This window comes from Sceloporus occidentalis, unplaced genomic scaffold, assembly GCF_023333645.1.
Source record: "Sceloporus occidentalis isolate IW3139 unplaced genomic scaffold, rSceOcc1.0.p SCAF_1, whole genome shotgun sequence".
Taxonomy (NCBI): Eukaryota; Metazoa; Chordata; class Lepidosauria; order Squamata; family Phrynosomatidae; genus Sceloporus; species Sceloporus occidentalis.
Window position 1 is genome coordinate 108,273,044 of NW_028316981.1, and position 16,501 is coordinate 108,289,544.

Genomic DNA, 16,501 nt, shown 5'->3' on the forward strand with positions numbered 1-16,501 from the left:
AGAACCCCCCCCCCCTTGGCTACATCCCTGCCAGGAGCTATAATTCCCTTTCCTAGCAGGTCTGTCTTGTTGACCCTCCTGTGGGCAGGTGAAAATGTATTACCACAGGCTTTGGGGAACTGATGTTTTATAAGGAAAGGGGTTTTGTGGTGTAATGGGTAATTGGGGCGGAGGGGTTCCCCTTTTAATGGATATGTTTAAATTGGTTTTTATTACAGCAATTGTTAAATTACTTTTTAAAATTATTTTATATTGTTTTTTAAAAAATCTATGTCTGTTTTAATTTCTGTAACCTGCCTTGAGTACTTATTCTGTGAAAAAGGTAGGATATAAAATAATACTAACAGCTTTCTTATTTTACAGCACTGCTTCAACAACTGTCTCACTACCACCACGACTTCAGTCAAGTATGTATTATGAGACATGCCATGAAAGTTTAGCTTACATTGCGAATCCACTGAGTGCAAATTCTGTTTTGTGACAATACACATTTATTATTATTATTATTATTATTATTATTATTATTATTATTATTTCTTATATTCCGCTTTTCTCCCAATACAGGGACTCAAGGCAGTTAGCAGCAAATTTAAAACATTACGATTTACCAACAGTACAAAAGCATTAAAAAGTATAAATACAAACTTTAAAAGACCAACTATTTAAAAAGTTAAAGCAATTACAATTAAAATATTAAAATGTATTAAAAACTATATACAAATCTTGCTCTGTCTTACATTTATAAGGCATACATGGTTCAAACACATATTTAGTTGTAAGGCTTAAAAGCAACGTAGTAACTACATTAAATCAAATACTTGCAGTATATACTCTAGAACTGTAGGACCAAATCTGGCCTGTCAAAACAACTGTATTTCTATTTTTAAAATAGAAGGATTTGGATAACCACCGTAACACATTAGATAGAGTTCAAACTCATATAACAAAAATTGTTAAAGATTACAAAATGGTTGGAATATGTATGCATACATGGCATTCCATGGTGAATAGGGTTGCCATATCTCAGCCTCTGGCATCTTTTCTGGTGTCCTCAGGTTGAAGAGAAAGAATCTCCGAGTTGAGAACGTTTTCTTTAAAAATGTGCATACATATATTTTCGTCATTTGTTAAACCAGGTGGATTGTGGGGTTTTTTATGTGAATGACATACTCTCTGCTACAATGATGGATGTTCAATTATTCATGTTTAATGCAATCACCAGGGATTGGTATTATTTTGACCTAGCAGCCCTAAATGAAGGTCTGCTTTAAAATTCTTCTTCTGTTGCTAGAAAAGTTTTCCACAGTTTATCTGTCCCACAGTTCTGCTTTCTCCCATCCATTGCACCTGTTAGTCACCATTCTTCTCTCCTTCCCTTTCCAGTCTTTCCTTCTTCCATAGACCCTCAAACTGGTCTTACCCAGCTCACCTTTCATTTCACCCAGCTACATTTCTTTGGTAATCTGTTTCCACTAACAAATATCTTATTAATGTTAAGACCATAATAAGTATTTCTTCCAGCATGTTGACTCCTTGCAAGTATCAGTTTGCCTAGTGTATATGTAATATACATATTTTCCATCAAATTTGTATGATACACCAAGCTCAACTAATGGTCCTAGCCAGCCTATATGATCCTGGATGCTAAGCAGGGTCAGCCCTGATTAGTATGTAGATGGGAGACTGCCAATGAATGCCAAGAGCTGTAGGCTACATTTCAGAGGAAGGAATTGGCAAAAAACACCTCTGAGAATTCCTTGCTTAAGTAAACCCTATGAAATTCATGAGGTCACCATAAGTTGACAGGTGGCTTGTAGGCATATATATATATATATATATATGCACAGACTCAACTAAATGTTTATCTCTGCTAAATCTTTATCAAGAACATATGGCATCTTAAAATCAGTGTCCTTAACTATGTCCCAGTATCCATTCAAGAAACTGACTTTTAAATATGTTAACATTTCTGAAGGCAGCATTCCTGCAACTTATTCCAAAGGTCCAGATGATGGAAGACCTCCATTACCAGTTCCTAACAGACCAACCACACAGTTTTCTAAAGCTGAGAATGAAGAGGTGGAACGATTCAATAAGGTACAAGAATGCCATCAAGGAATATTTAATATTCTGAATTTTCAGAAGATCATTTATCCTATATATCTCAAAACTAGTGCCTCTTTGTGAGATCAAGAGTGGAAACACAAAAACACAGATTAAGAACAGACTATTTTAGAGAATGCCCTCTTCCAGAGAGACAAGTTCAGGCAGACCAGCTCTACATTTCATCTAGCAGAAGGGGCATGGGTCTAATCCATCTGGTTTATCTTGGAGTTAAAACTGCATTATTATTATTATTATTATTATTATTATTATTATTATTAGCTGTTCAGCCATTTTCCTTTCCCATAGCCTAGCCAGTTATCCCTGGTAATTTTAATGAAATGTTGTATGTTTTGCCACCATTTTACAGTTTTATAATAATAATAATAACTTTATTACGGACATTTGGCCAGCACAAGTTTGATACTTTATTTTCTTGTATTTAGCAAGTTTTGATATGAACTATTGTAATCCTCTTTGGGGGGTTTTTAGAATGAGAAGTATTATAGAAATCTCAATTTTTTTAAAAAAAAACATTGTATGAAACAAGTTAGAGGAAAACAAAAGCTATAGGTAGAAATCTGAGAACTTTAATCAGTCCCACAAAGGAAGCAGAATAAGAGTCTATATAACGTTGAAGTTGGGTCTTTGGATGCAGCTCCATGTTGATACTGAGGTTGAATCAACACCTGGCATGTTTCTAGTGCCACTGCAGGCTCATGTCCTAAACCTGAGCCCATTCTGGCCATTTTCTAGGCTAGAGTTATTTGACTGTATAGTGACTATATAATGAAATAAATGTTGTAGGCTAGAAGCAAGATGGAGCTCTTTCCAAAGTGGAGAACTGCATGGTTTGTGACCATGTGTGCACACAGATACTTTGGCCATTATCCTAAGATGCCAGGACAGTTAAAAAAAACAAACACAAGAACCAAAATACTCACAAATCAATGTAATATAATACAAATAAAAGAAAAATGTAAAAGAAAAAAAATAGAGATGTACAAGCGGACCAGACTGAGTTCAACTCTGGATAGCAAATCTCTTATTCCTACAATTGTTTCCCTCTGTTTACTTGCACAAACTGTTACATCATTTTTGAGTCCTGTTAGAGATGTTGGAGGTTTTATGTTCAATTCACCTTTCAATATATCTTTAAACAAACAAAAACTGAAAAAATTCTGCCCTCTGCCATTTGTAATTGACGCAAGACAAGAGCACAAGGCGTTTTATGCTGGTTTAAGTAGGCTAGAGCCTCTTGGAGTATAAAGAAGATCTCAAGAGATAGTCACACAGACAAAATGCAATGGCCTTACATTATCAACAGAAAGTGAGGAAGAATTATTACGGACCTCATCAACAAAGCATTCAGATAATGAACGATGTTGCTTATTTTCAACTATCTGTACTCTTTTGATCTGTGTTTGTAACACAATGTAAGATTAATCAATAATAGTTCTTTTCTCTCTTTTTTCCCCTACATGGCTCAATTACAATTGGGAATGCCAAAATCAGAAATGGTATGCAGCTGATATCACCCGGCCAGAAGCAGAAATTGCCCTTAGGACTATTAACCAGGTGAAAACTTAAATATCTGTTAATATGATTTTTATACACACACACATACACACATACTTTTTAATATTAGATACTCTGAGATTAATCTTTAACACATTTAGCTTTAAATGTTCAGTTTTGATTCTTTTTTTAAAAAAATATTTTATATATGTTGCTCTTCTAGGATGGCACTTACTTAGTAAGAGACAGCTCAAGAAAAACTCCTGAGCAACCCTATGTTCTGATGGTGCTTTACAATAACAAAGTGTACAATATTCAGATACGTTACCAGCAGGAGTATAAGCTCTACTTCCTGGGAACTGGAATGAAAGCAAATGAGGTATGATGTGTTATCATTCTATTATTATTTACTATCATTTTATGTCCAGTAAGCAGACAGGTTATTAAATATAAGACTCTATGGCCTGTTACAGACAGCCAAAATAAAGCTGCTTCGAGTCAGTGGAGGTATGGTGTTTCAATGATGCAAGAGTCCAGAAGCCACACCAAAGCCACGCTCCAGTCCTTAGGGTTGGAGCGTGGCTTTGGTGCGATTTCTGGACTCTTAGGATGCATGCATCATTGAAACACCATACCTCCACTGTGACTTGAAGCAGCTTTATTTTGGCTGTCTGTAACAGGCCCAAGTGACTTAAACTGTTCATTCTTCAACTTCCTCCAGATTTAAGTGCAATAACTGAGCACAATCAAATGAAGAATAATAGTAAGAACAAGAACAGATAGAGTTATTCACTAAGCTGTGCCCAAAAGAGTAGTTTTTAGAAAACTAAATAATTACAGAAGAGCCAAAAGCTTACTTCATAGTGGTAATAAAGGTGGGATATAAATAAGTAAATTATTGACTATTTTTTTTAAATCTCGCAGGAATTTACTTCAGTGGCTGACATTATTGATAACTTCACAAGAATGCCCTTGCTACTGATAGATGGAAAAGATCGGTGTTCAAGGAAGCAATGTGTGTTAAAATATGCTGCTGGATGTCTTTAGAAGAAAATTTCATGCAGAACCAATTCAAGTTCCACTTTATGTTTCTTTAAAAGACCCAGAAGGAAGAATAAATAATTCATAACTGAGATAACATCAACTCTTATTGACATGTCAGAATGCAAAGTCCATTCTTTGTCTTAGGCTTTCAAATGTTGCTCCAGCTTTTCCCTCATTTCATTATTTCTTACCGATTAATGGAATAGTTTTGTGTGCATGGAACCCATTGTGTGAAATACACATTGCATGAACTGAAAAGAACTTCAGAACTGAGTTTTTATTATTATTTTATATGTTTTCTTGTAGAGCAGGGCTTCCCAGTCTTGGGGCGCGACATGGCATTTCAGGGAGTGTGACAGAGTGGGCTGTGTCCTTCAGGAATGAGTCACGAGCCATCACTCAATTTTTTCAGAATAAATTAGAATATAATTACTCAACTTAGATTTGCATTTTATGCATTGAGTTAAAAGCTTATGTTTTTTTAAAAAAAGTTCAGTTTGTTTACTTGCAGTATTGTGTGTGGTTCAGTTTGTGGTTCAAAAATTAGAAATTAGACTATATCATCTTCAAATGTGATTATTACTTTTGTGGTATGGACATGAATCAAACATTTCCTAGTGGTGTGTGGGGCATAGAAAAGGCTGGAAACCACTGTTCTAGAGCAAAGGCTGCTTCAAAAAGAGTAACCTATATATTTTTTCCATAGTAAGCTTATAGTAAAAAATTCAGCTCAGAATAACATAATCTATCAGTATATTGATGCTGTCAAACAAAATATCCATGCCAATTTCTTTGTGGGAACATCTGTTTGTTATATTTCATGTTTGATTCTATCAGTTGCAGGTCTTGCATTTGAAGAAACAAAGCATGTTGTTATATTTTATAAAGGTTATACATCCTTGTGCCATCCAGAGACAATAATGTATTGTACAGTGAATGAGCCACAGTTAGCACTATTGATGGATTGTAATTTGTGGATATATTGTAATTCACCTGTTTCATTCCAGTCTTCCTTTCTAGTGCTTTTCTTCAAGGACTGCTGTTCTGAGGTCAGAGATGGAATACCATGTCATCTAGAGTATAGTTAAGATTAATTGTGGTCTGTTTAAAACAAAACAACCTCAAGCAGTTGTCATCTATATGATGTGGCAAGCTGAAATGGTTAAGTGAAATGAAAATTGCCAAACTCTTCCTTTCAGTCACATGGGAGGAAGAGTGGAAACCATAACAATGAAACACAGGTTAGGATTACATTCACATTACGCCAATGAACTACAAGTTGAGTCTCCCTTATCTTAAATGCTTGGGACCAGATGTGTTTGGTATATTTGTATATATATATAATGACTTATCTTGGAGATGGGACACAAGTCTAAACATGAAATTCCTTTATGTTTCATTTATACCTTATACACATAGCCTGAAGGTAATGTTATATATAATATTTTTAATAATTTTTTTCATGAAACAAAGTTTGTGTACACTGAACCATCTGAAATCAGCAAAGGTGTCACTGTCTCAGCCACCCATGTGGACAATTTGTGATTTTGGAACATTTTGGATTTCAGAATTGGGGATAAAGGAGACTCCAGTTGTATAAATTGTTCTCAAAGGGAAGAAATGGTTTAAGAAAATGTGGTACACTAGGTTAAAAAAAAGAAGAAGAAAGAAAGTTAAAAAAGAGGGGAAAAGCAGGAAGTAATGAATTACAGTTATCAAATATGTTAAGCCAGTACTGGATGTTTAGTTATATAATAAATGCTCAAATAGGAGCAAAATGCTCAAATAGAATAATTTGACAAGAAGAATTTGTAAATAAGTAGAAGTTCTAATACAAAGAAATGAAAGCCTTTTTGATTTAATTAACATCAGATCTCTGAAAGAAGGAATTAATTCATGTATAACCATGTATTTGTAATTCAAAAAGTAGAACTGTATATTTTTAAATAATGAAACTAATAAAAAATATTTACAAGAAAATGGTGGTACACTAGGTAGGCTTGAAATCATATTGTTTTATCATCTCTTAAGTGTAGATAGTGATGGACCTATTGATATCTGATATTCTCTCTATAATACAGCATAAACATAACCCAGAAAAAAGAATTTCTTGCCTGAGCAACATTACTGTGGAGTCCATCACTTGCAGAACATCTCAAGTACTTTGGGCACTGGCCATGTTGGCTAGTGATTCTTGGTGTTGTCGTCCATTCACACAAAGGAATGAAAATTGCCAGTTTTGATATACATCAATACTGTATTGCTAGCAGAAAACATCACAGACCTACAAAGGAAGGTCAAGAAAGAAAGTGCAAAGGCAGGCTTATTGCTGAACAAAAAGAAAAGAAAACTAATGATCATGAAAGATCTACATAAACTCAACCTAGACAACGAGGAAATAAAGATCGTAAAAGAGTTCCCATACCTTGGATCAAATATTGATCAGAATGGGAAGTATAGTCAAGAAATCATAAGAAGACTAAGAATGGGGAAGGCAGCTACCAAAGAATTAAAAAAGAACCTAAAGAGCAAATATATATAACTAAGCACAAAATCATACAAGCCATTGTATTCCCTATTACCATGTATGGATGCGAGAGCCGGACAATTAAGAAAGCAGATTAAAAAAAATCAATTTGTGATGTGGTGCTGGAGAAGAGTACTGAGGATACTATGGGCAGCCAAAAAAGACAGACAAATTGGTCCCAGAAAAGATCAAGCCTTAAACATTCGGGAAGCCAAGATGATTAAACTGAGACTGTCATACTTTGTGAGAATGACTCATTGGAAAAGACAATAATGCTAGGAAAGGTGGAGGGAAGAAGAAAGACTGCATGCTCAATGGATGAACTCTATTAAGGAGGCCACAGGTATGACTTTACAAGAACTAAGCAGAGTAGTAGAGGACAGAGTCTTGGAGATACCTCATCCACAGGTCGCCATGGGTCAAGATCGACTTGAAGGCAGTTAACAACAACAAAAGCTGCTGCTGTATTCTTTTTTTAAAAAAGGAAATTTGGAATTAGATGATAGAATTTTTTTCTTCCAGTTTCATCATTGCTCACCATCTATGTATAGTCAACCCTCCTTATCCACAGATTCAAGCATCCACAGCTTGAAAATATTCCCAAAAAAGTATAAATTCCAATAGCAAATGTTGATAAATACAGTGGCATTTTACTATGCCACTGTATTTAATGGGATTTGAGCATCCATGCATTTTGTTATCCACAGTGGGTCCTGGAACCAAACCCCAGTGGATAACAAGGGTACTATTCAACACCTATTTACTTGACTTAAACAATGGTAAGTACATAAAGATAATGTAATAACGACTAATCAAACTTACAATGTCTCATTAAAAAGCTCGGCTGTGGATGTAGGCCTGAAATCTGTTCATTAGTCCCAGCTAAACTGGACCCATTCAGTGGTAAAGGGACGCAATGGCTCAAGCAGTTAAGATGCTGACTTTGTTGATTGCAAGATCAGCAGGCTGGCAGTTCGAGGCCTAAGCACTGTGTGATGGGATGAGCTCCTGTCACTAGGCCCAGCTTTTGCCAGTCGAGTTCGAAAACATGTGCACACAAGTAGATAAATAGGTACCACTTTGGTGGGAAAGTAAACGGGGTTCTGTGCAATCAAGCTGGCCACATAATCACAGAGTAGTCTCTGACAATGCTGGCTGTTTGGCTTAGTAAAAGAGATGAACACAGCCCTCTAAAGTCAGACACAACTTGACAACCTTATCAAAGGGGAATACCTTTACCTCTTTTTAATGCAACAGATAGATAAATTCTGTTGGTTTAATGCAGGGGTAGGCAACCTGCGGCCCGCAGGCCGGATGCGGCCCGGCGAGGCCTTGGGACCGGCCCCAGCCCAGTCCTGCCACCGATTGCCGCTGGGGCCTTTGGGGGGCAATTGTCTATAGAAGCCTCAGAAACATGCATTTATATTAACAATTTTTAAAAATCAGCAATTTTTTTTGCACGTCCTCCATTTTTTTTAAAAAAAGTGTCTTCCATTTGAAAATTTTGTCCTACATTTGTCCTGGTTTATTTATATATTTAATTTTTAAAAAATTATTTAATTATTTATTTTTTGGCTTTGGCCCCCCAGTTGTCTGAGGGACAGCAACCCGGCCCCCGGCTCAAAAAGGTTGCCTACCCCTGGTTTAATGGGATTAATCTAGTTGTGGCTAACTAGGATTCTGGCTATATCTTTCAAAAGTGCTCCCAATGAACATTACTCTCAGAGTATGTCAAAAAAATTAGCCAGGTAAAGTTTATTTCCTTTCCTCTCACTGTTAAACTATTTTGTGCAAAGCACTGCAGTACTATGAATGAGAAAGTGACAAAGAAGGACAATAAATGGAAGTTGCATCTTTCATTTTCAAGTCTTCTTGGTTCTTTTCTTCAGTTTCTCTTGAAACATCTTGCACTGGTTGACTGAACGTCAGTATAAGGTCACAAAGCAGCATTTGGGATTTTACTGCAAAATAAAATATTTGTTTTGTTAAATGTATATCCTGTTTTTTTCACACAGAATGCCAAACTACCATTACTGTTTGTATTACTCTGAATGTCTATTTCATAATTAATTTATTAATCTGTAAGGAAGGTGACTATTATACTCTAATGTTGTTTTAATAATTGTATGGATGTCTGCTGTGAACCGCCCTGATGTTTCGAAGGGCGGTATACAAATAAAGTTTATTTATTATTTATTTATTTATTAATGCAGTCTGAAAAGAGGGCTGAGAAAGACTACAGTTGGCTTGCCTAAGATTGGGAAACCATGGCAGTGTCAATAAAAGACTTATCAAAAACCAATGCAGCAAAAAGGCTGGTGAAATATGTGTGAGAAAAAAAAGGGGGGGTGTCACTGATATTTCAGCTCTGAAACCTGCATCCTATTTATCTCTGAGACCATTCACAATAATTTGGTCCAGTATGACATTAGCCGCCTATATTCAAGTGCCTGCTCATCAATAAGTGTCATTTAGTGGTGTTTGGCAAACCACACTAACTTTACTCAGGCATCCAAGTAAAGGGTTAAATCAAAGCACAAGGATGGAAGTGCAATAGCCCCACTCAACCATCTCCATATCCAGAAACAGCAATGTAAAGAAGGCTCCACTAGGCACTAAGAAGATTTTCACATTGAGTTTGTAAATGTTATTATAGCATTAGTATATTGGAATTGGCAGGAACGATATAAAAGTGATTTCAAAACATTTACTTTCACACACAGGAAGCAATAATGATTCATTATTCAAAAGTGGCATTACAGATGTTCAAATCAGCCTTACCGTGGGGTAAGTGCTGGTAAAAAGCTACTAAAACATTTAGGAAGTGCATGTGTCTGAAAGCCTGACGTGCTTCCTAAACGCCAGGGAATCATCTGATCACCTCCAGTGTCCCTGAATCGTTCAGGTAGCAGTCATTTCCCATGAATGGAAACTTTGACTGTCATGTGTCACAAAGGCAGAATTATCTTTTACTTTCAAACATTGTAAATATGTACATACTTATTCTCTCTCTCTCTCTCACTCATTCATATACATAGACATAGACACACACACACACACACACACACACACACACACAGCCTAGTAATTTATCTTGACTATTGCAATAGTGGAATTAATGATTACCAATAAGTTTATTCAGTTCAGAGGACATCCTATTCATATTTTTAATTCCACTGTCAATAGTAAGCTGCTGATCATCATCGTTCTTTGACATCTGAAAAAAAACAGACATGAAATGAAAATGAGGCACTGAAAGTTCCAACTAGGTCCTATACAGGCCAGCCAGTGAGCAGAGTCGAGGTGCAGCGTTCTGACGTCGCACGCCCTGACTCCGCCCCGGGGCACCATGATGCCGTGCACTGCTCCAGATGGTGCGTGGCATCATGACGCGCCTCTGGCACTGCATCCAGATGATGCTGTGCCAAAGGGGCACCATAGAGCCGCCCTGCTGAGGCTATGGTGCTCTTTGGAGAGTGCAAAAAGGAGCCACTTAGAGGCGGTCTGTAGAGCCCCTTTGTCATCATTATATGGGATATGTGTGCATGTGCATTTTGCATCAGTGTTTGTTAAGTTGCTTAAATTCTCTGTGTCAGTACAATCATTTATTCAAAGCTTTTGAAAAGTTGTTGACAAATAGTCTGAATAGAAAAATAGCTGAAAAGAAATGAATCATAACAGTCATAGCAATTTGAATTTCTGAACTCCAAGCAGCTCAAACTTCTGATCTCCAAGCAGGAGATGAAATCTTTTATCTCACCAAAAATATTCACAGACATTCTGTTCATTAGTTACAACTGCTGGGGATTCACATTTGCAATTGCTAACAAGTGAACATGACCCCTCAAACCTATCTTTTCAGGCTGGCAGCACCCCAACCAAAGAGTTTCCTAGGCATTGCAAACTGGGATACTGGAAAATAACATCAGCATTCCTACAGAGTGGGACTCTCCCTTTGGATGCTTGTACTTGATGTGTCCTGTGATTGTACTTTCCCAGCACCCCCATCTGCAGTGTCTCAAAAACTCTTTGTCTGAGGCACTGCCAAGCAGAAAAGTAGGAGGGTTTGGCAGGAATAGCATTATCAGATGTAACTATTACAACTGAACTTTCTCATTATAGTTGCATTGAACAATGCAAGATTTCTACCATGAATGACAAGTTATTCCCAGAGTGAAGGATATATTTACCCCATATGAGTACATGGCTGCAAGTTCAGTTTATAGTGTATAAAAGAATACAACTATGGTAGACACTAACTGAGATGTGCTGTTTGCTGCAGAGTTTTGTGAAAACCCTGCAGTGACTGCAGGTACACCACATGGCCCTGTGTGTCCTTTACTCAGTTGTGCTGTATCTTCTCATAAGACCCCCCATTGCAACCTGTGTTGCTTGATGGGTTGCCTGGCCACATGAGTGTAGCCAGGCACCCTGTTTCTTCCTCTGCAGGTAAAAATGAGAACCTTCTGAGAAGATATGGCAGCAGTGGATCCACAGTATAGCAGTGAGTGGACATGTAAATACCCACCTGTTGCGATACCGGCCAGAGGACTGACCCAGGACAGAACCAGGGGCAGGATACCTTGGTTAGTCAGGGATAAATAGGTTCACATCTTATGCAGCACTTCCAAACTCTCTGTAATCATGCATCAAAAGTTCCAGTCTCATACAGTTACGTAAGAGTAAATGTCATTCGGCTTAGTGGGCCTTACTTCTGACTAGACACATAAGGGATTGGTGCATAAAGTTTTGTGGTTCTCTAAGAGTGCATCTGCACTGCAAAAATAATTCAGTTGGACACTACTTTAAAATGGGTCAATGGTATGGAATTCTGGGGATTGTAGTTTGTTGTGGCTCTGACAGAGAAGGCTAAATGTCTCACAAAACTACAGTTCCCTGAATTCCATATCATTGAGTCAGACAGTTAAAGTGGAGTCAAACTGGATTATTTCTGCAGTGCAGATGAGGCCTTAGCATATTTTGTGAAATTAAGCCAAAGCAAAATAAAGAGAAAAGAATTCTACAGTGTTTAACTTGAAACCAGTCATAACTGTTTTTAAAATCCTTAGCCAGAAGAGGGTGCTATTACATTATAATAATAACACTGGTATCCTCATAAGAAGGCAAAGGCAACCCTTCCTCTGAACACATCATGCAAGGAAGACCCTAATAGGTTGGCTTTTGGGTTGGCAATTGTTTAAGGCACATAACCAACAACAAACCCTAAGATGTTAGTAATATAATATGTTCAGTGCTGTTGTTTTAGATTTTCTGTTATATCACATTACACACTTGAGAAATAATTGAGTGTTTTCCTTAATCAAAGGTAACACAATTTTAATTATTTTTATTCCTTTACTCTTTTATTTAGGATATTTGTTTACTACTTCTCTGCCCACAAGCTGATGTTAAATTGAGGGAAACATTTAAAACATTAAATATACGAGTAAGGCTGCAAGGCTGCATCTGTATTGTAGAAATAATGCAGTTTAATACTCATTAATGGCTCAGTGTGATGGAGTCCTGGGATTTGTAGTTTGTTGTGGCACTAGAGCCTTCTGACAGAAAAGGCTAAATACCTCACAGAACTACAAATCCCAGAATTCCATAGCATTGAGCCATGGCAGTTTAAAGTGGTGTCAAACTATGTTTTTCTGCAGTGCAGATGCAGCCCAAAACACATTTAAAAACAAAGCAAATAGCCCTCTTTAAAAAATAGTTGGCACAAGGACTTCCTGCAATACCATTTAGAAAAACCCAGAGCAGCCGCTCCTAGTTTTAAGAAGTGAAAATCCGATTGAAATAACACAGTTTTAGCAGGCCATCAGAAAGTCAAAAGGGACAGATTAAATTTAATAATACTTTTTTATATATATTTTAAAAAGAAAATGTGAAAACTAGCACACTTTTGTGGGTTGTAGCATTCCCCTCTTTTCACAATGGTTACTGGATTACTAAATAATTCATGAGCAGCACTGCATTGCAGTGTTACCTAGGTACTCTCAGGCTCTGCTGAATTTAAAACCAGATGGGATAGTTAGTAAAAAAACAAAAATACTGCAGTGTGAATCCAAAGCAAATGCAAGAGACACCAGCACACCAGAGATAACTGTGGGGCTCTTGGATAAGGGAAACATTATAAAATACTTCTGTGAGATCTAGGGAAAGACAAAGACCTAAATCGAATTGTTAGTGCAGTTTAGAGCAGTCATACTGAATCAACACTTAAGTAAATTCCTACAATCCCTATATTAAACTGCTATTTAAAGGAATATTATGAACCAAGCAAGGATTTGACAGGTTTTTGCTCTTATTTAGGGTTTACAGGAAGAAGCTTCTTTTTGTGACTGGACTATAAAAAGGAATTTTTTTCTTACGTATTTACTTAAAATGCTGCCAAAATTTAGACAGTGCATCACCTAAGCCTCTACCAAGGATAGAAATATTTAGCATCTCATTTGTTGTCGTTGTGTGCCTTCACGTCAAACAAAGCAATATGAAAAAACAGCACAAACTGTACTTAATATCTGATGATCAAACAAGCTGTTTTGGGTTGGTTTTTTTAGCAATCCAGATTGAAAACTAGTAAGAAATTGAGTACTGTATATAGTCATGTATAAGTCTAGAAATTTTAGTTGAAAAAAAATGACCCCAAAAACCTGGGTCGACTTATCCACAGGCCAATGTAAGTACTGTACTTTAACTCTTATCATAAAAGGAACCATGCCCTGGTGAAAGGTGAGATTTTAATCTCTTCTCAGAGCACCTAAAAGAAGCATCAACCCACTCTGCTATCTCATCCATCCAGCCTTTAAGGTGCCTGCCAAAAATTTTAAAATAGCTTTAGCATTGTTTTCCTTTGCTTCATCCTTTACATCCTGTGTTACATTCTGCTAGGTTTTACCCTCGACTTAGCCACAGGTCATATAAAATCCACAATTTTGGCTCCAAATCCTGCCCTTGACTTATACATGAGGATGACTTTTAGTTGAGTATACGGTACTTGATTTTACCTTGTTTTTTTTAAAGAAGTCATTTTTCAAGTCATTTCTGACATGGCAATCCTAATGAGAACCTATCATGGGGTTTTCTGGGGATCAGTGTATGTGAACCACGGTCTCCAGAGTCGTAGTCCAACTCTCAAATCACTACACTATGCTGTGTGTGTGTGTGTGTGTGTGTGTGTATATATATATATATATATTTAGAGAGAGAGAGAGAGAGAGATTTATGTTTGTGCATGTGTGAGTGTGTGTATATACACACTTGCACACATACACACACATTTATAAATGTCTTTGTGTGTGTATAGCTATATCTACATGTGTGCATACACACACACACACACAAAACACACAAGAGCCAGCGTGGTGTAATGGTTTGAGCATTGGACTATGACTCTGGAGACCAGTTATAGTATATGCAGCTTTAAAAATGCACCTTACAAAACCTTAAAAATAATATATGCACCTTAAAAAAAGCAACCAGGTTATTTGGACCTTCGAACAAATAGCCACGTTATTTGAGGTGAGTGTTCCAGGAGTTCCTTATACCAAAGACTGGAAACTGTTGTTAACAAAAAGAAAAAGAAGCAGCCCACGCCAACTGAAGCTAAGGTCTCACGAGGGCATTTGAGGCCCCCCTCATATTATTCATCTAAAAGTAGTGCAATGATAGAGCCATTTGCTAGGGCTCCCTTGAACTCAAGAGGTATTCGTTTCAGCTGCAGCCGCCTATGGGCTCTTTTCCTCTTGCCCTTGGGGATTTCTCCTTGGCTGCTCAGAGCATGTCAGAAGGAAAAGCACTCGGAGTGTACTTCTCTTCTTCAAGTGCCTCAGAAGAAAAAAGGCGGGAAGATTCACCACTGCTATTTCTTCTCAGGAAATGCAGTTCTCCAACTCTCTAGTTTTATCACCCCACAGTTCACCAGTATCAGTTTCTAAGAGGGGAAAGCGTTTGATACGTTCCCCAGAAAGATAACTCTGGATCTCTCCAATGGACTCCTCAGAAAGCTCACCCTTTTTCTGTTTCTGAGGGGGAAAGAATGGGATACCATTAAACCATACCATGAAGCTGCTTCAAATTCTTCTAGTCCTCTGTGTGTATGTGTGTGTGCTGACTTAGAAGACTGGGGGAGAGTGCTTTTCTGTGACTATTAACTGTATATGGGCCTGTTGTTGTTGCTGCTGCTGCTGTTGTGTGCTTCCAAGTCATTTCTGACTTATGGTGACCTTAAGGCAAACCTATCATAGGGTTTTCTTGGCAAGATTTGTTCAGAGGAGGGATTTGTTCACAGGAGGGTTTGCCATTGTCTTCCTGAGGCTGAGAGGATGTGACTTGCCCAAGGTCATTCAGTGAGTTTTTACACTCAAGCAGGGAATCAAATCCTGATCTTCAGAGTCATAGTCCAACACACAAACCATGACACTCTGCTGGCAGGCCCACCTGCACCCTGTAGGATATCAAATTGTGACCTATGGTTTTTGCTCATTCATCTGTGGTTACACATCGTTCTGCACAGTATGGAGCACCTTGAGGCCTCCACCTTGACTCTGGAGACTCTGGGCCTGTGTGAAAAGGAGGAAGGAGGTTCATTACCACATGTAGCAAAGAATAGTTGTATACTTTGCTTCCAGCCAGACAAACCCACACTTCCAAATATTAGTTTTCCATCCATCTTTTTCACAGAGAAGGTTCTAGGTTAAGGACCTCAATATCCACCATCAAGGCAAAAAATGAGAATTATGCCTACTTCCTGCTTGTATTATTCACCTGTCATTTCACACGTCAATAATGTGACTGTTGCTCTTTTTACACTACACAGTTAGAGCAATCTGATGGCACTCTAGCTGCCATAGCTACAGCCTTGCTGGATTGTGGGATCTATAGTTTGGTGAGACACCAGAAGGCTCTGACAATGTATTCTTAATATTTTCCCCTAAGCTTCAGATCCCATGATTCTATAGGATGTAGCTATGGCAGTTAAAGTAGTATCGAAGTGCTATAGCAGTGTAATGTGAAACAGACCTGGGTGTTCACTGTTCATACATTGGACAGCCATTTGCCCATGAGACGCTCACAAGCAGAATATATACTTTCCATCTCATGTTCAGCAGCATAATGCAGGCGCAAAAGGCATATTACCTTGATAATTGAGGCATATTACTGTACCTTGACAATTGAGATGATACCATCCTGACCAATATTCACTAATGGAAGGCCACATCTTTCATGAATTTATTCTTTTAAAGCCATCCCTATTTTCAGCCATCACCACAGTAAATCACACAGTTTGATGTGAACTGCATG

General features: G+C 37.6%; 1 protein-coding gene and 1 long non-coding RNA gene across 2 annotated transcripts in view; one reads left to right on the forward strand and one right to left on the reverse strand.

Annotated features, from left to right (window-relative positions):
- Nucleotides 1-6,657, forward strand: part of LCP2 (lymphocyte cytosolic protein 2) — a 58,222-nt gene extending 51,565 nt beyond the window's left edge. Inside the window, exons 17-21 of the mRNA XM_089531808.1 lie at nt 364-407; nt 1,976-2,097; nt 3,619-3,681; nt 3,845-4,000; nt 4,546-6,657. Coding sequence (XP_089387934.1) covers nt 364-407; nt 1,976-2,097; nt 3,619-3,681; nt 3,845-4,000; nt 4,546-4,668 — 508 coding nt within the window. The 3' untranslated portion in view covers nt 4,669-6,657. The remainder of the gene's footprint in view (nt 1-363; nt 408-1,975; nt 2,098-3,618; nt 3,682-3,844; nt 4,001-4,545) is intronic.
- A 2,116-nt stretch (nt 6,658-8,773) lies between these two features.
- Nucleotides 8,774-15,002, reverse strand: LOC149321944 (uncharacterized). Its single transcript, XR_016279392.1, has 3 exons — nt 14,663-15,002; nt 10,319-10,409; nt 8,774-9,153 (listed from the first exon to the last, which is right to left on the reverse strand). It is a non-coding gene; the product is annotated as an uncharacterized LOC149321944 (long non-coding RNA).
- Nucleotides 15,003-16,501: the final 1,499 nt, after the last annotated feature.